Below are 22,117 nucleotides of genomic sequence, written 5' to 3' on the forward strand. Positions count from 1 at the left end.
TGCAGCGAGGTTATGAGAGACAGCTCTCCAGGTGGTGAGGGATTATGTTTAGCTTTTTAAGCAGCATCCATTTTCACTTACTATTATTTGTACTGGTATGTTATTATTTACACTGTACACATTTACAATTTACAGTAAAAAGCATCTGCCTTGTCTTGTTCAACGTTTTTTTTCCCTTTCCTTTTCAGAGAAGAGGCCATGATGTCCACATATTTTGAGACAGTAGAGGACCTCCTGGCATCTTTTGGGCCTGTTCGTGACTGCTCCAAAGATAATGGTGGTTGCAAGAAGAACTTCAAGTGTGTGTCTGACCGACAGTTAGATTCATCCGGCTGCATGGTAAGTGTACTCGGAGGCATATGTACTATTTTTTTTTTCTACATGACATGCTGACCAGAAAAAGTAGCATGTGGTAAGTGTACTGTCCTGCAGTGCAAGGAGCAACTTTATGCAGATATGCTGGGATGCAGTTCAGCTAAAGTTGGGGGAAAGCCAATCAAAATCAAGTTGATTCCAGCAAAAAAACAAATAAAAAAACAGAAGAGTTTTCAAAAGTTTTCAAAAGTTGCACAGTGTTAGCTTTACATGGTTACGTACAACATGTTTTTAACATGATGATGTAATGTAATGTAACATTACCGGGACAGAAAAAATGAGCAACTTGTAAAAACAAATCACCTCTGTGACCTATGACAGAGACCCCAGAAAACAACTGTCCAGTCAGAGCAGAGGATGTAAAGAGTTATTGTGAGTATTTGTGTGTACTTGTGCATTGTGGTGTTTGTGGCGATAGACCTACTGATAAAAGGTGTAGTAGTTCCACCTGTCAGCCGGGCCTGCTGTCAGCTGAACTGGTGTTGAGCTGTAGCTAACTAGCCAGCAGAACCCAGAAGAATTTGACAACTGACTTCTGTGGGACAGCAGACCTGTGCCACCACGCACAGGTCTGTTTGTGCCATGTCTGCATTAAAGCTGCTACTGTTGGCTAATGTTGGCTACATGTTACCCAGGAGTGTGCAACTCACATTTCACAAAAGTTCAGGAACCATAAAAAAGAAGATCCTAACAAATAATAGTTTAATGATGTAAAGTGCAAATAAAACATAAATGACTGCTTCTTTTGAAGATTTAAACAACATGCGTAAATAATTGAATTCTCATTTTTTTAAAGCAGTGTTATTTAATATGCATTATAAAAAAAAGTTCTCTTTCTCACACACCACCGTATACTTTCACTCCATCAGACATGCACACGGTTGGTTAGTGTATAAAAAAAATGTGCCAACAGCAGAAAAACAAATTGAAACAAAAGGAAACAAATCAAGGATCCACCTGACTTCATTGTGAGAGTAATGTTCTCTGCATTACATGTGGGGAACTTTGAGGGTTATATCCATTTACTTAAGTTGTTTTGATCCAACTTCATATGAAATGATGCTCTCACACACTTCAGCCAATGACGCCTGTCAACTGATACCTGGCCTAGCTGACTCAGGTAGTGGCTGGAGGTTGCATTAGCAGATGCTATCATGATACTATCAGTCTGTGGCACTACTGAGTGAAGATCAGGATGCTTTGATACTGTAGCAGCCTTCAGCTTATCTGCGTTATTGGGTCAGGTGTTTCTCATTTTCCTTTTGACAATACCTCTTAGATTATCTATAGGGCTAAGGTCAGGCTGGCCAATCACGCACAGTAATATATTGGTCAGCAAACCAGTTAGTGATCATTTTGGCCCTGTGGGCAAGTGGAAAAGGAAATCGGCATCTCCACAAAACTTGTCTGCTGACAGAAGCACAATATGCTCAAAAAATCTCATGGTAGATGCTGCATTGACTTTTGGTTTGATAAAACCCAATTCACCACCAGCTGTGTAAATTTCACACTGGACTTGGACAACTTGGACTCTGTGCCGCCCCACTCTTTCTAAATGTAATGCAACATTTACTTTTATCTGAAAAGAGAACTTTGGACAAATAAGCAATGGTTTACTTCTTTTTCTTATCTCTGGTTTAGGGGTGGCTTGATTCTAGGATTGCAACAGATAATTCAAATAATCTTTCTGTTCTGACTACATGGATTTGAGACAAAATAAAAACAAGCCTAATTTTACTGCCTTGCTGTATTGCTTTGCATGTGACAATAAATCAAAATATTTTTTTTGCATATTGTAAACATTGTAAAAGTTTGATTTCTTTGCAACAACTAAAGTAACACCACTCATAATAAGTGCATATTGGGCTGGGAACACTTCCAAACTACACTCTGCCTTCAGGGACATCTGAAAGCAACAGTTACAGGGTAATGGTAGCTGATCATTGAGTAACACGGCTTCTGTGGAGACACAGTGATTTTCTTTTAATGTGAAGCCTTTTTTTTTGGTTGTCTTCACCTGCTGCAGCCACCATTACACCAGGTTGTTGACTGTCCAAGCCAACACACATGTAGTTGTCCCTAGGGAAATGGTGAGAGCTGGCATTACTGTAATAACTGCAGAGAGCTGCTGGCAGCACTGCTGATTGGGAATAATAATCTCGATTTGTCAATGAAGGCATTTTTCATATCGTTCGACTCTCGCCTCACTCTACTCCTTGTGAAGCTTTTTTCTTCGTACTCCTTCATGCAGCTTTGTTTGGAAATCTTCATTTTGGTTGATTGTGCACCTTTCCAAACTTCCAATCTTTGTTACAGCACTCTCCCTTTTCAGTGAGGATCTTTTGTGGATTAATGTCTTTGTTGAAGATGTTTGACAGCTGTCAAGTCAGCAGTCATCCTCACAGTTTTGTTTGTGCGTACTGAACTACACAAACAAATATACAGATATAGTTCGACTTGTCCCTTTAGGGGTTTGGCATATGTCCTTCCTGCCCCAACCCTCCCATTTTATCCAAGCTCGGGACCGGCACCAAGGTCGCCCTTGGTGGCTGGGTTGGGCACAGCATTGGTATGTATACTATATGAATAGTAAGAAATATTTCAATATTTTGTGATACAGGATCTTTCATTTTCATGAGCTGTAATACACTCATTATCAATATTTCACTTTACCAATGCGTAAAATAATTTTAATAGATATTCAAATTTAGTTAAGGTATGCACTAGTACATTTGTAATTAGGTTGTGATACAGTTTTTAAGGTTGGACAAGATTTGTGGTGTTAGGTGGTTGCAGCTTTAGCCAGAACCGTCTATCAGAATTTGTTTCTTCTCAGGCCGTTTTCACAAAGGTTAGCAGTGCCGAAGTTAAATTGTTTGTATCTTGAACTTTCTTTCTCCACTTTCACTCACTTCTTTTGTTGGTGTGTCTGGAGGTGAAGCCTGCGGAGCTTCTAGTGTTTCAAAAACATGCTTTAATTTCAGCTATCGCAATTTAAAATTTAGCAATCTGCTAAATTGCGATATTGATTGAAAATCAAATATTCTTCAGCCCTAAAATGTATGCAGTGTATGAATTGCACTGATGTAATAACCAGTGTTTGTGCTGCTCAGAAGTTACTGCAGAGCAGCTAGAAGACTGATAAAGTAGTGAAGTGATAAATTTTTTAAAAATTCATTTCCATAATCACCTCTTTTTATTGTTTCTCTCCCAAGATAATGTCACTCATTAAATTTGCATGCCATCTGCTATATTTTTACTTGGCTTTTGTGATGTTTCCTAGCAATCCATAATATTTCGTGCGCTGTTTACAGCCATCATTAATATTCTTTGGCATTATGCTCTTTAACTTAGCGTATGTATGGACACTATGTAGCCTGCGGTTAGAAGCTATTATGATTCATTGAAGTGCATGCCTTTGTATTGATTCCTACACCGATTTTTACATTTTTTATGATGCTGTATACTTTAACCTTGTTTAAGGAACTGGACAGTATATGTACAGTAACTACATGTTTAACATTTACCCAATTGGAAGCCATAGGGAAACAGAAATCCCCATGTGAAAAACTACAACATATTAAGTTTGTAACAGATGTAACAGCATTACTAATACTAATATTCTTTTTGTCCATTTGGATGCTACTATTATGTTCCATCTATTTAATTCCTCGACCGTAGTTTAACTTTAGAGGTAACATTGTAAAATCCAGTGCAAAGGTTTTACTTTTGGCATGTTTACAAGTGTGGGGTGACTGGAATCTTCTGATGCCAGGCTTTTGACAGCATGGGGCGGGCCTGGGTTGTAAAGTAATTAAATTGATGAACCATTCGAATTGCTGGAGGATGGTTTGGTGAGTCATTAACAGCTTGGACGGGGCCATAAATCGACTGGTCTTTTTGTTGTTTGTTTCGAGCAACGACGAACTTAAAAAATAAAAACACATCCTACATTATGCCACTGTGCTCTCTGTTATTTTTACTTGCACTTCTCACAAATGATGAACAACACTTTATTCTTGACATCTGTCATTAAGCAGACGAACTTATCCAGGCCAACTTGTAGACTGAGTTAAACACATACAATATTGTGTTGTTAAAATCTGCAGGAACACGCTTATTAAATAATTTCCTCTTTTTCTGTACAGATCAACATATTCTGTCTATGCCCTCTAAAAACTCATCCCCCACAATTTACTTCCCACAGTGTTACCATGACGACATCCATATTCCCCATTATTCATCACAACAAAGACAATTTTCAGCAGTGACATATTCAACAGTTGATGCTGCTTTTTTATGACCAAAGTAGGTTTGTTTGCTTATATGCTGCAATACCCTTTTAACCCAAACATGTTATATAAAAAATATAAGAATTTATATTTTTTATGTTGGTTTAATGTTATTCTGCTGTGCCACTCAAGGATAATTTATGCATATGAATTTATTACAGTTAAGTAAAAAATATGCATGAAACACGATTGTGCACTGAGTCACTCTTCCCTTGGTAGCACAATTAAATGTGGTGAATGTGACATTTTAATGGCTGCAAAGCTTTACTTAGTTTGCCCTGTTAAGAGTTATGTAAGTGGCGCTAATTAATTTTCTTACCAAATTCGTAAATGCAGTATTTGAACATATGTCAGTGTGTACTACCACATACTTTCTGTGATCTTATACAAATTGTTTATCTAACCCTTGTCATTGTATGTTTGCATACTGTAAAGGCTAATTCATGTTAGCATAGTTCATAACAGAGGTTCCAGTGATGTTTTATGCATTTGCACAGTGGTAGTTGAATTTGCATCTTATACAGCATTGAAATGTAACACTGAACAAGCAGTTTCTCATTCTAACCATATCTGCCCTCAGATGAATCCTTATTAGACCCTGAGGTGGAAAGTAGTGGACAGTGGAGAGAACGTGTATAAAATATGAATGAGTATGTGCTAATAAGGCTTTGGATTGTTGTCAAACTCCATCTCACCGTCAACCCATGGACATATGCTGGCATGCTTTGTTAATGCATCCCACAAAATGTGTAAGTGAACAGATATTGACATGAAAATCGTTTTGGTTTTCTACCACAGCTGGCCATCAGCCCACATGCAGAACCATATTTCACAACTGCCAAGGAATGAACATTTTCTATAAAGAAAAAACAGGGCAGACAGACTTGTGTCTTCTGCCTTATTCAAGCTTTTATTTCCTCATTTACAGGTATAAACAGCTGGGTAAGATTTAGTTTCAACTCGCACTTTCATAAAATATAAATGTTGTATGAAATATTACTCTAAAATCCATCTGTGTGTGGCTGATTAAAACACACACAGCATGTCTGACAAAGCTTTAAAGATTACCTCAGATGATCACAGACACAGTGGTATTAATTTCCTTTCCTACTCTTTTAGGTTGGTGTTATTTTAACCATCCTTGTCAGAGTGGATGCGAACACAGAGCAGTGACATGCCACACGGAGGGCTTAAAATCCATTATCAGAGTCAGTCCCTCAAGGCTGTCTGCTGCTCTTAAGACAGTTGAAATGCATTTGCAATAAATTAAATTCTAGTCAGAGCCAGTGCTGAAGTTTTAGAGGCATTGCTTATTCCATTTTTGCCTGTGTTCCCTTTCCGCTGCCGCTGAGCCAGAAGATGACAGGTGGCTCATTCGTGCTCGCTAACCTCGGCTTATAACAACAGCTGTTCTAAGCTCAGGTTAGCAATTTTTAGACAGGTAATGTTTTGGGGCTTGCACTGTCTTTTTTCATTGCTTGAATCATCAAACACCAGTTGTGTATATTGTACAGTACAGTAGCAGAGTGCTGTGTAAAACTACATATTGTTATGTTGTTTACAGTACTGAACATTACAAGCTGCATTCAGTTCTTTATCACGGTCATTCTGTGAAAAATAGGAAAAAGTCAGTGGAAATATTTCTCTTCTATTGGCTGTGATTAATGGCTGAAAGAGAAAGAAGCAATGAAAGCATAGAAAGTCATCTATGTGTTTAGTTAGATAATCCTAGATTTAAAGAAGAAGCCTCACTAAGATCATGATATTTATTTTAGCCTGGTAGATCAATGGGTAGAGCAGCAGGATGGTATGCAGAAATTGCGGGATCAGCCTACCCACCAGGTGTGTCCCTGAGCGAGACACTCAGTGCCAGCTTCCCCAGGCGCTGCCTTGTGGCTGCACACTCCTCCCCCCAGGGGGGTGGGTCCAATGCAGAGTCAGAAATCCATTGTCACATATATATACATTGTGTATATGTGCTCAATGAGAATGAAGGTTGTTCTAAAGAGAAAAAAAAACTTTTTCAGTCGAAATGTGTACAACAAAAGCAAAACCATCCAATTCCAAAACTCACTTGTTTTGTTAGTGTAGATTTTAGCCAGGATGTGGGTTCTCCTGTAACTGGACCTTCCAGATACAGGTGTTTTTTTTTTTTTTTACTACTACTCTTTAAACACATTTACTGCACTCCAGTGATTTCCATTTAATTAACTGTGTGACTTTGGAAACACTTGACTGCACCTGTGGTGAGGTGAGTTATTTTGAAAGGTTAATACTTATGCAGTTATTTATTGTAGAGATCTGTTTTCACTTTGACATGTTTTTTTTTTGTAAGAATTTTGTGTAATCAATTAACCATGATTTACTGTTGTAATAAAAGATGAAAGCTTCCAAAGGGATGAATGCTTGTCACAATTCAAACTCCCATGTTAAATTTAAAGTAGACACATCCATTCCACATAAAAAACAATATGTAAAGTTATAAAATATTCATATTGGAATAAGTGAGTTGTCTAATCTAATTTGCATGAGTGTTAATATTTAAAATTATTTTGCCAAGCTCAGTTTTGTATGTGGCACACCTGCATATGTTGTAAAACATTGTGTGATTTTATAATAACATGCTTAACCCTTATGAGGAAGCTCAGATAATAAGGCATATTTCAAGTTGAGCCTCACATAGCTTAGATAGAACATCTCCATCTACATGTACCTTATGTGATGTAGAACATGTATTAGACAACTCTCTGGCTACATTCTAATACCAGACAATGTGGTGACAAGATGTGCATCTGAACTAACCCAACAGGAAGCTCAAGGAGACAAAAGCTCGCCATCACCCAGGGGTTGCCATAGTTATAACACTGCAGTATTTTTTTATAAACCTCTGTTGAACAAAAAGATGCTTGAAACTAGGGTTTATGCTATTATATTTTTTATGTCGAGAAAAAAAAATCTATTCTGTCTTCCTAATGGAAGTACTCAGAGGCTGAGCAGATGGTAGGATATTAGTGGCATATCTTTCATCAGTTGATGTCCCCTTTGGGACATCTCTGGTAAAATTGTTTGGATGCAGGGTTGGCAAAGATGTATTTTTTTAACTTCATGCACAATCCAAAATCCTTCAAACTTCTGTAGTTTAGAATAGTTTAGAGAGGACAGATATTATTGTCTCCAAGCTCATTCTAAGACACTTGTGTATTCTCCTGGTATGTAAGAGTTTATTAAAATGTGTAGCACACTTCAGAAGTCAGGAATTAAATGATGAGTTGTCAGTGTGGAGCCAGATTATCGCTTGGTTGCCTCTAGTTTGCATAAAGAGTCAACAGGGAGGATAAATGGAAACTCCACCCAAACAGAAGTTTTGTGCAAAAACCGTCATCCCCACATCCCTCTGCCCACCATCGTCTATATGTCCCCACAGTCCCGTGTTCCTGACAAGTGAGCATCATGCTCCGCTGCACAGCTCAGTTTACCTAATTACCTCGGAATTTCATTGCTTTATAGTTAAATTCAAAATACATTTTAATAATTCTTTGATCCTTTTGCACAGGCCCTTTTGTAAATTCTGGATCATGTGTGTTATTTAGCGCGGAACAGAAGTTCACATTACACTGCTGCAGCCAATAGTGGGAATTAAGAACTGTCCACAGTGGAATAGAGTTCAGACAGGCATTGAGGATATTAGCTAATATTTTCATAACAGTCCAATTAAAACATGACATATTTTATTAATATAATCAATTATAAGTACAGTCACTGATTATCCAAGGCTCTTACAGTGAAGGAAGCAGCATAGCATAATTGTGTCATAACTTACAAATTTAAGGCAAACCTCCCCTCCATGGTGGGTCCAGTATCGTGTGTATTATTTGACCAGATAACTTCTTGAAATAAAATCAGTCCCTCCTAATTTTGGTCTGGCTGTATTGCGAACCAAAGCAATAACAGAATGGACTGTGATTGTGACAGAATACTCATTTGCATGGGCTTATTCTCACCTAACAGGTTAGATACCCTAAGAAGGAGTGGTGATCCAATCTAGTCCAATGTATATCTGTATATTTTCTGCATCATAGGCTTATTTCAGAAAATTCAGAGATAGTATACACTTTTAATCAGTATGTGTTACTGTAACTTTGACAATGCTGTTATTAAATCTCTCTCTATTAAGAAAGTTTATAAGTTCTATATTTTCTTTCTAAACACACACCAAAATCCTCATCAACAATCCATGTCTCATTGTCTTCCTCAAAAAAAGTAATTATTAACAACTTTCGTGATCAAGCTGAGATAGTGAGCCGCAGGGTCTGGTGGAGTCACAGAACAAACCAGTCTTTTAGCTTCAGTGTTGTATTGTCGCCACTAAATAAAGATACACCAGACAAAATGGTCTGTAAACAAAGTCTTGAGCGTGTTGAATGAGCTCACCCTAATTAGCTGAGCACATGCGGGCAGATTTTAACTGCAGAGATGTGAAGATGAGCGTTCAAGATTAAAACATCATGTTTGTGCAAGTGAAAGAAAAAAGTGTCATCTGAAACGGTTCCTCACTTCTGAAAAGCCTTTTTTAAATGAGAGGTGAAACATCTTCATGAATTTCAGCTGCCAGCGAACAAGCACCTTTGTAATGAACCTGACCCGGGTGAATCTCCACAGACAAAGTGCTGCATATTTTATGTATGTTTGCATAGAAAAGTCATTCGCACAAAAAATTTGGAGGATCAAAATCAGACAAATTAAATCTAACTTTCTCTATTAAGACTCATTTTGCCTTTGGGCAACATCATTCTAAATAGCTAAGGGAAAAATGGGTGTTTTGTGTGTGAAAATTAAGAATTCAACCAAAAGTGGCAAACAAACAGCTGGGATGAGACTTGTAGTCTCTCACTGGGGACTGTATCACGCCCTCACATTTTTTTGGTTTTATTTATAATTTTCTTTTTATGTGGGGGGGTTGGGGGATTCTTGCACCAAATTTAACTCATTTGAGCAGCAGTGAAGCTGCAGGACATGCAGCTCTGCACCTCCAAACCAAATTAGGCTGTCAAATATGCTTTTAGAGTATTTGATTCTCCCCCCTCACTTGTCAGTGTGAGTTAAAGCTGCGCCCTTTTGAAGACTTTTTTTTTTTTGGATATGTATGCTGTATGCACATCATGTGTACAAAATATCGTTTCCTTATTTGTCTCCATTGTTTCCATGATTTCTATAGCCATATTGTTGTTATTTCCTAAGGTGGCAGTGGAAAATGAGTACTGATTGTAATAGTCAGTAAAGATTAGTATGACTATTTCGTCTTTGTCTGAAATGTTTCATGGCCACTAAGTATAAACATTCAGCATTTACATTTTGACAAGATCATTAAGAACAGAATTCTTAATAGATTATGCTCAGTTACTGATTAGAGCTGAGGGCACTAATGGGTGATTAGGAAAATGAATAGCATTCATTCAGAATGGAACTTTTAATTTGTCGGGGTGATCTATGTGCAGTATGTATTGTGTGGGGTGATATACACATGGGCCACTGTATTTCATCCACATTTACATTTTTCTTTAATTTCTTCAAACCTGCTTAGCACATACTTTTAATCTCCCAAGTATACTTGAAAGTGAAATAGCACCTCTCTAGGATATAGTCCATCACAGTCCATCAAGTTTAATGTAGTTTTTTCCATTTTAAAGTCATATAGTAAAATTGTCGTTTTTGTTGCTACTTTTAAATATTTCACATAATAATAATTAATTGCCAAACTCTGGAATTTTTGTTGTCAATGAGTGATCGACTGCTAAGCTGCTAATCCTAGTAACAACTTCTCCGTCAATAAAATTCAGCTCTTCAGTAAGTGTATCACATCCCTTGGTCTGTCTCATTTTGCTGCCATGGTAGAATCGCTGCACAGAACTGAGTGAAATTCATTTATCTGAAATGCAAATCCTCCCCTTCACCAGCCCCCCTGTCTTTGGAGAGTTGTCCGAGCAGAAAGAGCAAGTAGCGTGGTGGGCTGTGCTAATGGCTAACCTTAGGTCCTTTCATTCAACTGCAGAGTGCTGCATGACAGTTCTGAAATACAGACAGCTATTCCCACGGCTTAGCCTCTGTGTGATGAATGGTTCTAATCTTGTTCTGCTGAGGAAGTTACATTCATGAGCTACAGTAAATGGATCTGAAACTGGAGCTTTTTTCCATTAAATGGTGAACATATGGGACTTTGTGCAGAGCACATGTGTGAACATTGTGTAATGTTTATTGCACATTCGTCCTTTTTTAATGTTTGGCAGTTATTTCTGTAAGAGATTAAAATGCTCTGCACCAATTTGTTTTGTAAGGTCTGAAAATATTTAGAGTGGTATATAATTTGTGTGAAAGTTCCATTCATCATATCTTATGAGTATGTTATCGGAGGATAATTAATGAGAAGTCATGTAAAGCTCATGATTGGAGAGACAGAGTTCAGCCGAGATAGTGTAGGATTTTAAATCACAACGTTAATCATCAAGTAAGTCCAAACCATCAAATCATAATACTCAGAAGTCACCCCTCCCTCAGCAAAGATGACAATTACTTACTCAGGATCCATATATTCCTATAATTACTTTGGAAATTTTGGGGTTTATGTTATAGAAAAGTACAGGCAGGCTCGTTGAGGCAAGAAGTAAATGTAGAAACCTCTGTGAAGAGAAGCCTGACCTGAGTGTGAAAGTATTCCACATGTCGAAACACATCATTTATTAAGCTTAAGGTGGCTTCCTCAGCTTATGTGCCTGTTCTTTCTCCAGTTTGTTCCCTGTCTGTATGAAAATCTCCTCATTGATCATTTTCACAAACGTTTTGATAGCTGGAGAACGGATGTTGCTCTGGGGGCATTCTAGGCTTTGGAGGTTTCACATTCAGGCGTGGTGTGCTTGCCAAGCAGTTTGAGATTTCACTGCTCATAAGGTGCTAAAATGTGTTGAACCTGAGAAAGGCGCTCCAAGCACCCAGCAACAGATGCTGTCTGGAAATTCAAATCTGACAGAATAGAGTGCTATCTGGCAGACTGGCTTTGTCAGCTTTGTCAGGATATAAAACATAAAATTAATACTGAAAAGTGTGCAGTGGAACTGCTGTTTATTCAAACAAAAAAACATCCATTCAGCTCATTTTCTTGCTGCCTCTTGCACTAAACTCAATAAGTTTTATGCCTTTCCAAATATTATCTTGTTTTTCTGGCTCAATCACACCCTTGTAGTTTCTCAGTTTTGTTCTTTAGATTCCTGACTTGATTTCCCTGCCTTTATTTCCATGTCTCCATGATGTAGACTTTAATAAAACCTACTAAATAAGGCAATAATTGCTTTTGTGACCTTTGTTTTATTGCAAAGTTAAATCTTAATATGTTTGCTGCAGATTTCAGGGAACAAAACAGAAACAAAATGTATAGATATAAAAGATTTGTTTCTCTATACGTCTATATTTAGTGGGTGGTTTGAACAAGGTGCTGAAGTACCAAAAAGATGTCCAGATGCAGCATTCATTGAATAAGTAACTGCAACTTACTGTGTGTGTGTGTGTGTGTGTGTGTATGTGTGTGTGTGGGTGGGTGGGTGGGTGCATGTGTGAAAACACTGCTAACTATGACAGCTTTTTGCTGCTGACTTGCTGCAGCAGTGTTGAAGATCTTTTACCGTTTCATTCAGCCATTCTTGACTTTCTGTACTTTCTATTTCAATTTCTGTTCTAGATTCTTGTGTTTGCACCCAACCTTGCAGTCTACTGCCTTTTTATGGGCACTGGTGTGTTGTGTACCTATGCTAACATTGCCATATTGACTCGTGAGAACAACATGATTCATCATTATAAAAAAAAAAAAAAAGGTATGAATTTGCAGAGCACATCATGAATCTAATATTAGATTGTCCTACCATAGAGCATTCATGTTGTGTGTTTATTAGACAATACTGTACTAATAAAACTATTCATATCTGGCATTAAGACACACAGTAAAATGTTAGGGGGTATGATGAGATATTGGCTCTCTTCCCATAAGCCAGCAGCACGTAAAGCATTTGTTTTACCACATACGCTGTACAGATCAAGGTGATAAACAACTGTAAGAGATAAAAGGAGGATGATGTTCAACACCTTTATACCCAGGAGGCAGAAATGTTCACATACATTTTTTTTCTCTGCATCGGCAACTCCAGTGAAAGTGAAGCATACTCCACCTCCCTGTAAGTTACCCAAGCGCAGTGAATAGGTCAGCAAAAACCACCTTTGGGTATCATTTTCTGTGTCACTCAGACTTACATGTTATCTGAAGGCATTTGACCACCACTGCTGTTATAGCTCCTATTTTTTCTGGTTCCAAAGGCTTTTTCTTTCTCACACTTACACCAATAAGTAGTAACAAATTGGTTATTTTCCTTGGAGAAGCACTATGCATTCTTTATTTTTATATGAAGCAGAAACACAACAACGCCCACTGACAGCATTTTACTGTACTGTATGCCGTCGTGCCTCTTACACCCACAATCAAATTTTACACAGGAATCACCAATGAGTCAGAGTGGCCTTCAGTGAAAGTGGTTAACAGTGCTCTACAAACTGTGAAACAATCAGTTTAAACCAGCAGAATTGTTAGATAAATACCCACAAAGAAACAATACAACAGCACTAGAAGCTTAAAGAAAAGTGATGGGCTGTTAAAAATAACACATTTCAGCATGTGGCTGATGAGAGTTGGAATTGATTGTTGAATTCTATCCCCCAGCAGGGAACATTTGTCAAATTTTTCTATAATGGCTATAAAATATTCAGTTACCTTACTGTCTATGCATCCATCTCTATACCATTGAAGTGAATGGGAAATGAGTGCCGTTTTTTCCTCCATCTGATGTCTCACCCCAAACAAGCTTTTGGATGTGTCTCCTTTATTTAAGTCCCCACTGCACCAATAACCCATATTTTATAGATTTGTAGTTCCTAAACGCTCACACGTACCTTCAGCTTGGTGCTGGTACAACCTGCAATAATAGTGCAGAACACAGTTTTTTACTGTAAAATCACTAAATGAGTGCAGTGAAGTGTTGAACAAAATGTGTAGCTCTTGTCATTTCCAATAAAAGGTATTCGATTGTAGTTTTAGGGGTTGATAGTGCTGTCTCCACCCCTTGGTTCCTCCGATTACATGGTTATCTTGCATTTGCCAGGAGCTCCAGCCCTGCACTGCATGCTGTGCGAAAAGCCTTTTTCACTCATTTATGTTTTGCACCATAACATCACAGTTGAGTAAATATTACAGAAAGTGTTTTACTTTATGATAAAATACAGAAAACAGCTAGATAAAGCAAAAAAAAAAAAAAAGAAAAAAAAAGAAAGGTTATTACTCACCAAAGTGCTGTTTAAATGGAACAGGCTGTTAGAGTGTTTAAAAGATGTTAGTGGCTAATTGTATAAGTTACTAACTCCTGCTCTAAGGGCTCCTGCGATTTTTTATGACAACACTCCATTTTGTTGCTCATAACACATACGCTGAGCCAGCAAAAAAAAGCCAATTCACTGAAGCCTTTTTGTTTACACTTGAGATTTATTATGCAAAACAAATCAACAGTATACGCTATTATGAATACTAAAAGTTAATAATGTAAGTAAAATGAGCAGCTGTGTTACAGAGAACATCTGCAGTTGTTGCATTAATGCCTAATTAGTATTTCTTATGTTATAGGAAATATAATTCAACAGTAAATTGAAGGTCTAAAGTTAGAAAAAACTTTTTCCTTTGTGATTTTTGTTCAGGCTGTGTACACACAGGAGCTGGTAAATGTGACTGGTCTTGTGTCATAAAAAGTTTGTGATGAACCACTGCCTTTACCAACAGTCTCTTGAGTCTCAGTGCTCTTAATCTCCCATGTACCGTGTGGATTACATTTCTCCTGTGTTTAGAATATCGAACACCACTCATTCACAACCGTTTATAACTTAAATGTCTTCTAATTTTCTCCAAATGAAAATTGATATTGGCCCATAGACTAAATTGCTTGCTTGTTGTTCTGGGCAGCGTTTCCACTGGTAAAACAAAAAAACGATCACACGGCCTCACTTTTCCATCTGTCATTGTGGTGTCTCACCAGGAGAGTATAACACATGTGGAGTTTTGTTCCTCACATGAAAGTGCCTCTCTGCTCAAAGAGTGAGTTGGAATGTAGTGTTTATTCTAAGTTAAGAATTGGCAGTGTTTCCCTCTTATTCACTAAAAGACTACCATGATTTAAAAAAGAAATCTGTCAAATAAACAACTGGCATCTTTCATTCTTCAATCCTTGAGAGCCTCCTGCCTTGAAACTTCTCCTGTCTCATCTTACTATGTTTGTCTCTTCAAGTGCTGCCTGATCCTGATTAAAATGCGCACGCTGACCTCTGTGACTTTCCCTCTTCCTCTCTCTTCCTAATCTATGCTTTCCTCCTAACCCTCTTTGTACATCTTCCTCCCACCACCTCTACTTCTGTCTCTGCGTCTCTTTTCCTTGCAGTGTCCTGAGGGGCTGAGGCCAATGAAGGATGGCTCAGGTTGCTATGACTACTCCAGGGGCATTGACTGCACGGATGGCTTCAATGGAGGATGTGAACAGCTGTGTCTCCAGCAGCTTGTGCCCCTTGAAGATGACCCTAGTTCCAGCAACGTGCTCATGTTTTGTGGGTGAGAATAACTAACAGTGAAAAACAGAAAGGTGTGAGTGAGCAGGCTAGAAATAAAGCTGCCTTGTGAAATTGGTTCCCGGAGTGATTTTTCAATCAAGATATTCTTTTTCCAGGAAATACCTAGATAAAGGGAACTAGTTTTTTTTACAGTAAATAAGTACAAATTGGTCATTAGTTAAACCACGTCTTCTTCTTCTTTTCCTTTTGGCTGTTCTCTTTCAGGGGTCACCACAGCGAATCATGTGCCTCCATCTAACCCTGTCCTCTGCATCCTCTTCTCTCACAAACGAACTTCACGTCCTCTTTCAGTACATCCATAAATCTCTTTTCATTAGTTGAACACGTGATGTAGGATATTTGATGAAGATCACATTAAACAGTGTGTCTCATATGCACAGAGGGTTATTTCTGCCAATTGCAATGGTATGCTATGATCAATAATTTAAATGTAATCTTAAAACGAAAACACTATCGATAGTATCCACATCAATATTGTATGTACAGTGTATTGTCTGCAGGTGGTTTGAATATTTTAATGCAGGCATTCAAAAGATTGGATCATGCTTGCCGCACACTCTCATCGAGGTGATAATAGAATATGTTGACTGTGGAAGCTGTGCTCATACTTTGATCGGTGATACAATGTCTCATTCCAACAGTCTCCTTTCTTCATAACTAAGGGATTTAATATAAGCCATGTCCCACACTATAATAACACCACTACCTCATACACCAGGTAGGATGGATCAGTGGATTCAGGCTGTTGGTGCCATGTTTGTTAGGGGTATTGTAGAGATCATGAACCATAATAATTCTGTACTTTCAGCTTGTTCCTAGAACTGCTGATTCTGTTTTGCAGTGGGGTTGGTTGTTGTGATACTGATCTGGTTACCAAGTCTAGATCCAGAAATACTGATACCAGATTATAAATTGCTGAAGACACTATGAACATGAACATTTGTATATATAAAGCTCTTGGGAACTTTCTGGTGTCAGGCAACTGGAAACTTTACAGACAAAGCAGACTGACAGGTGAGAGATATTAAAATCGTCTTTGAGATGTGCCGGATCAGCAGTGTGAATTGGCATAATTTTACCCAGGATATTAAAATATCTAACACTATGAACAGGCCAGTATTAAAATGTGATTTGTAGCATTGTCCATTTTCTAATATATTCAGTACTAACTAAGTTGGACTCAAGGTTAAATTAAAACTACTTTGGAAGATTTTTTTGTAAACAAAAAACATCAATATGATGCCATCAATGTCCATATTCTTTGTGACATAGCTGAAGTAGCATAAATAATCAGTGTTGAAGAGTAAAATGGGTCAAGTCATGAAGGAGGAGGTAAAACAAGCAGGGCTGCAGCCCTAAAGGAACATGGGTTTCCCACCTTTGTAATGGCCAGCTGCTTGTTAAGGACTGTAAAAACAAATGGACAACATTAATACAGGAGTTAATACAGTGGACTTTTCCATCATGATTTCAGAACTTTTAAACCCACACTGCATGGCATAGCTATGGGCTGCTCTGTGACTGAGTAAACTGTTGGTTTAGCTTTGGCTTTATGCCACGAGAAGACTCTGCTCCACCAGGTCTGCTGCCTTCTTAGGGCAGTTCTCCTCTCCACTGAGACCTGATCAGCTACATACGCCTGAACCTCAACATCAACTAACAGCAGCAGATACTCAGACAGAGCTGAGGCAATGTGATAATTGTCACTGATTGCAGTGTCTGCTGAATTCTGCCCCACTGGTATCTGCTTCCAGCAGAGCATTTGTGTCTGCAATCTGTAGAGAAATGGCAAAGACTGTACCTGTATGTCGCTATGTTACAACAATCAATACATTGTAGACAAAGCTAGAGCATGAGTCGAATTGATTAAAAACTAAAATTAAAGGCTCCACCAACATTTTTGACCAGCTAGTGCTTTTTTTTTGCTGGGTTGTTGATGTCAGTAGTTTAGTAGCACTGTAATTTGTGTAGTGATGGTAGTTTTCTGTTTTTGGTTTTTGTACTTTGTTGATTAAAGTAGCGCAATGGTTTCACAGTGTATCTAATATCCACATCACTTGCATTTAGTACCTTCACTTCATTTTCATATATTTTTCCCTCTTGCTCAGGTGCGTGCAGGAATACAAACTAGCAGGGGACGGGCGGTCCTGCCTCCTGCAGTCAGACAACTGTGAGGGACCCAAATGCCCAAGGCAGGATGTCCACTTCAATGACACTCTGTTTGGTGAGATGCTGCATGGATACAGCAACAAAACCCAGCAAGTCAACTTGGGACAGATATTTCAAATGACCTTCCGGTAACTAATGTACAAATACACACGTTTTACACGTACACAGATACGCAATTATTATACAGCAATTATAGAAATTATTAATTTTCTTTTGAAATGACATTTATTCTTTTACTGTTGTGATTATAGAATAAAGGATTTTTACATTGTAGGCAATCATAGTTAAAATCTATATTCCTCCCTATATTCTCTGTGAAAAAACATTGGTTTATTTTTTCCATCCACCAGTTTAGATTACAACACTGTCTTCTGCTGAGACTGTTGTTTCACATCTTAACTGTTTACATTTTTCTGTCTCTCCAAAGACACATCACAAGGAATAATGGTTGACTTTTCAGTTTTGGGTTAGGAAAGATAGAGCGGCCTGAGATCTCAGTGGAGCAGCTCTGAGCTTCAGTAGTCAGGGTTTGCTGTTGGGCTGCTGCATCTGTGTTTGTACAGATGTGTGCGTGAGAGAGAGAAAGAAAGGGGGGATGGGAGAGTGATGGTTGAGTAAGGATTGAGACTTATCCCAAAGGCAGTTCTTCCCTAAACTGTCAGCCTTCAGAAAACCTGGCTAACTCTGATAAGTCACATGCTGTTTGAGGTGAAGAGCTCGTATAATCAGCAAGAGGCGATGAGGGTCTATCTTTGCACAAATACAGTATGCACAGAAAAAACATTAAAACATGCTCAACCATATCTTACTTTCTTTCATTTAATAACACTCTGTCTCATACACACGCACACATTATATCAACATAGTTTTTCAAGTAACCATGAAATGCTTTCCATCTGTTCCGCCCTGTAGGTCACGATAGTTTTGCTTGGATAACCACAGCCACATGATCTTTGTGCTGTAGGTCCTCAGCGTCGGGCCCCTCATAATATGTTATGAAGCAGGATTCCACTGTATACATGGCACATTTAACTGTGTTAATTATTGCATAATTTCAGACCCTGAAAGATTTTGTCCGAATGTATCGAGAACTTGTTTGACCATAATCAAATTTGATAATATTGAGCTCTCCGGAACACTTTAGTATCTGAATGGTCAACACGCATGCCACAGTATCTATGGTTCTAATCCAGCCTGGGATGTCTTTGCCTATCAGACTCCCACTCTTTCCTGTCATTTCCTGTCTGCTTCCTCACCGTCTGCTCTCCAATAAAGGCCAACAATGCCTTAAGAATAACCTTCTCAAAACATTTATAGCGGGATATTTTTGTATACATAAAGGCCACCGGAATGATGATGGGGATTTTCAGTCTGCAGCACTGGAATAGGGCGTTTATTCTAAAAAGTGCAGAAGGAAGAAAAGACTGCCATTAAAGAAAAATCACTCTGATCACTCTGGAGAAGCTGCTAATTTGCTTTTGCAAAGTTTTCTGTAGGAAATGTACTATAATTCCGGTACCGTTTGTAGTTAGCATTTAATGTTAGTACTCCACAGAAAGTGCATAAAAAAGCTTTAGGTTTAATGTTATTTCATCCTTAATATAATGTATTTCAGATGTAGTTTAAATTTAAATTTGTTATGATTTTAATATAGAATAGCATCTTCCTGTTTCCTTGAACATATCTTTTGTATACAGATGCCCTTAACTACCCAAGAAGAAAGAGTCTAACTACTGCATGTAGTGATTAGCGTGAGTTGAAAGACACCAATAAACCAATAAATAAGTCTGTATCATAGGGTTAAATGCTAATACCTGTATGTCTTTCAGAGATTTTAACACTTAAGCAGAGCAAACAGAAAAAAGCCTTGAAGGTTACTGTATATTGGTTTATCACTTGTCATATCAATTTTGTACTAAAATATAAGTCTGAACCCCTTTTAGTATGAGCTAAAAGATTTGGGGGGAAATTATACATCATAATACACAGCATAATATTGGAGCCTATTTCCCAAAGGTTTATGGGACTAAACCCGTTGGCAAGTACAAGCAGGGCACAGCTTGGCAGATAAAACAAAGAAATTCAAATGGCTTTAAGAATTTTAAAAGTTGGGGATGAAGACCTTACTTGAGCCATTTGCCCTCAAGCAGTGGAGAGCTCAGTGGGGCTCCAGACTTACATCAAACCATGGCCAATAGACGGATTTGCAATGAAGCCAATGCTCCACTGGGGTTTATCATATTTTTAAACTAGTCCAACACCTTGGCAGTCATGAGACTGACTAGAAAAGCAATGACATATCTGAGTATTCAGGGAAAGGTGCAAAAAAGAAGATAGCATAATGAACAAATCCTAAATCTGTTCGGGTAATTATTTTTGACAGATATGTTTTTGTGATGAGGCAGTTTTGCATACCTAATATTATCATAATTAAATGTTTGATCAGTTTCCCCTCTGAAATCAGTCGTTTTGTTATCTGTAGGCTAAAGCAATGCGGCTACATCGCATGTCTCTGTACATTTACACTTACCGTAAAATACAGACAAACTAAACGTTCTCTTTCCCACCTCAGCAATGATTTTATTACACCTGCGCAATTTGCACCTGCTCCTAGAAGCTAGAAAAATTTCCATGCTAATTGCAAGATGCATTCTCAGCCACACTCATCATGTTCCCTGCAGTTAGGGACACACTTGGCTGATTACATGCAGATAACAGGAAAAGTGCACTTCCAGGCTTATGTTCCTTTTTGGATAAATAACACACATGTATCCGGGTGCGGAGTACATCTGAAACGAAGCGTGAAAAGCATTTATGGAAACCAGGCAAGAGATGGGCACCAGTTATTCTCTGAAACCATGATTAAACTCAGCGCTAAATTTTTTTTTGGGGGGGGGGGAATGTTTTATTTATTGTTCACTGGTAGGTATTTTGTATTCAGCTCCATTGTGGTTTTATTTTTTGTTTTATGAGTTTAATCATATTTATTTAGCATTATGAAAGTCATATTTTTCTTGAGCTATTCATCATTTGAAGTCTAACTAGACAAGCTAAGCACACAGGAGTATAATACTTGACTCCCTGTGCCTCTAATTAAACATGTGTATTACTGCATGTCATCTCAGTAAAGTGCTCATTCTGCTTAACAAATCCACATGTCTTTTGTCAAAAGAACAATAGCTTAGTCTTCCGACTTGCTCCCTTAAGAACCTACCTCACACTTAGTACATATACTCTATATATTTTTAGCAACACGTTACAATTGTTGTCCTCATCATTTCCTCCACTCTCCTACTTTGATATGCAGATGTAAATCCTATTGCACAGCTCTGCATTCATTTCTTCCTCCACTGTCTACTGATTCTCACACCTCACACCAGCTCTTTCCTCAAAGTGAAATATTCAGTATCTAAGATAAATTATGTGATTTAAATCAGGTTTACACACATGTGATTTATGAGTGTTTATTTCATATACATTTTTAAATCAATCCCAATTGCATATTTGAAATTGCCATGTAATACAATGCTGTGCATGCTTTAGGGTGATATAGATACATGTGTTAATGCAAATTTCACTGCTGAGAAAACTCTTATTTTAACGTGACTGCAATGTTACTATATATAATGATATGAAAACAGCATCTGCCCAACAGACAGTAGATATGGGGTTATCTAATTTTCATTTGTAAATATTTTCCTAGGGAAAATACAGTGGATGCTGTCTAATTACAAGACATGTTTTTATTTTATTATCTTTTTTTAATGCCAGCTCTTTATTTTCAGGTTTTCAAATGCTCACCAGTCTCATCATCCAAGTTTGATGGAAAAAAAACACTTTCTTTTTACTTCCCCAATTTCTCCTTAGAGCCCTATTCTTTTTATTTAGTCATTTGCACTCTTATAGGTAGAGTAATGACATCCTGCCAGTCGTAGAGACATGTGAATATGCGCACACACCCACACATACTCACAAACCAAATGACAGTCCCTGGAGAGGAGTGAATGTGGATGTTGGAAGGGTGGTTATAATCACCGTCCATCAGTCCTGAAAAGGTACATTTTGTCACATGAATCACATCACTTCATCTAACTGAAAGACACACATATGTGCTATACAGGGATGTAAAATGAGAGTGGCAAATATAGCAGACAAGAACCTTTCAGTAGTGGTGATTCAATAGAGAGAGACATACAGTATAGCAAGATACACACACACACACACACACACACACACACATAAATATATACTGTTTGATGCAGTGAGTATTACACACTATTTAAACCATGTAGAGGAGAAACAAATAGTCCTATTCAAAAACATCATGCATAAACATGCATAAATGCATTTTTAGAAGAACAAACACGACCCATAAAGGCACAGAGTTCATTAGACCAGATCCAAAATGTGGTCGACCTGAACAGACCCCACTAGACATGGAATACAAACACTGACAGCACGATGCACCACCAACTAACAAGCAACTGCGGTGGGAAAGAGCAGCAGCACAGACCATATCACCTTTCCCTGCACTCCACAGTTCAGACTCTTTGTCTCACCTCAGAAAAGCACATTTCACC

At 38.0% G+C, this 22,117-nt stretch overlaps 1 protein-coding gene across 2 annotated transcripts in view; it reads left to right on the plus strand.

Moving 5' to 3' along the window:
* LOC137103714 (astrotactin-2-like) overlaps positions 1-22,117 on the plus strand; it is a 232,417-nt gene that overhangs the window by 141,490 nt on the left and 68,810 nt on the right. For both annotated transcript variants that reach the window (XM_067484310.1, XM_067484309.1), the window contains 3 exons: positions 189-339; positions 15,182-15,348; positions 17,477-17,665. In XM_067484310.1, coding sequence (XP_067340411.1) covers positions 189-339; positions 15,182-15,348; positions 17,477-17,665 — 507 coding nt within the window. The remainder of the gene's footprint in view (positions 1-188; positions 340-15,181; positions 15,349-17,476; positions 17,666-22,117) is intronic.

Source organism: Channa argus, chromosome 18 (assembly GCF_033026475.1).
Source record: "Channa argus isolate prfri chromosome 18, Channa argus male v1.0, whole genome shotgun sequence".
Taxonomy (NCBI): domain Eukaryota; kingdom Metazoa; phylum Chordata; class Actinopteri; order Anabantiformes; family Channidae; genus Channa; species Channa argus.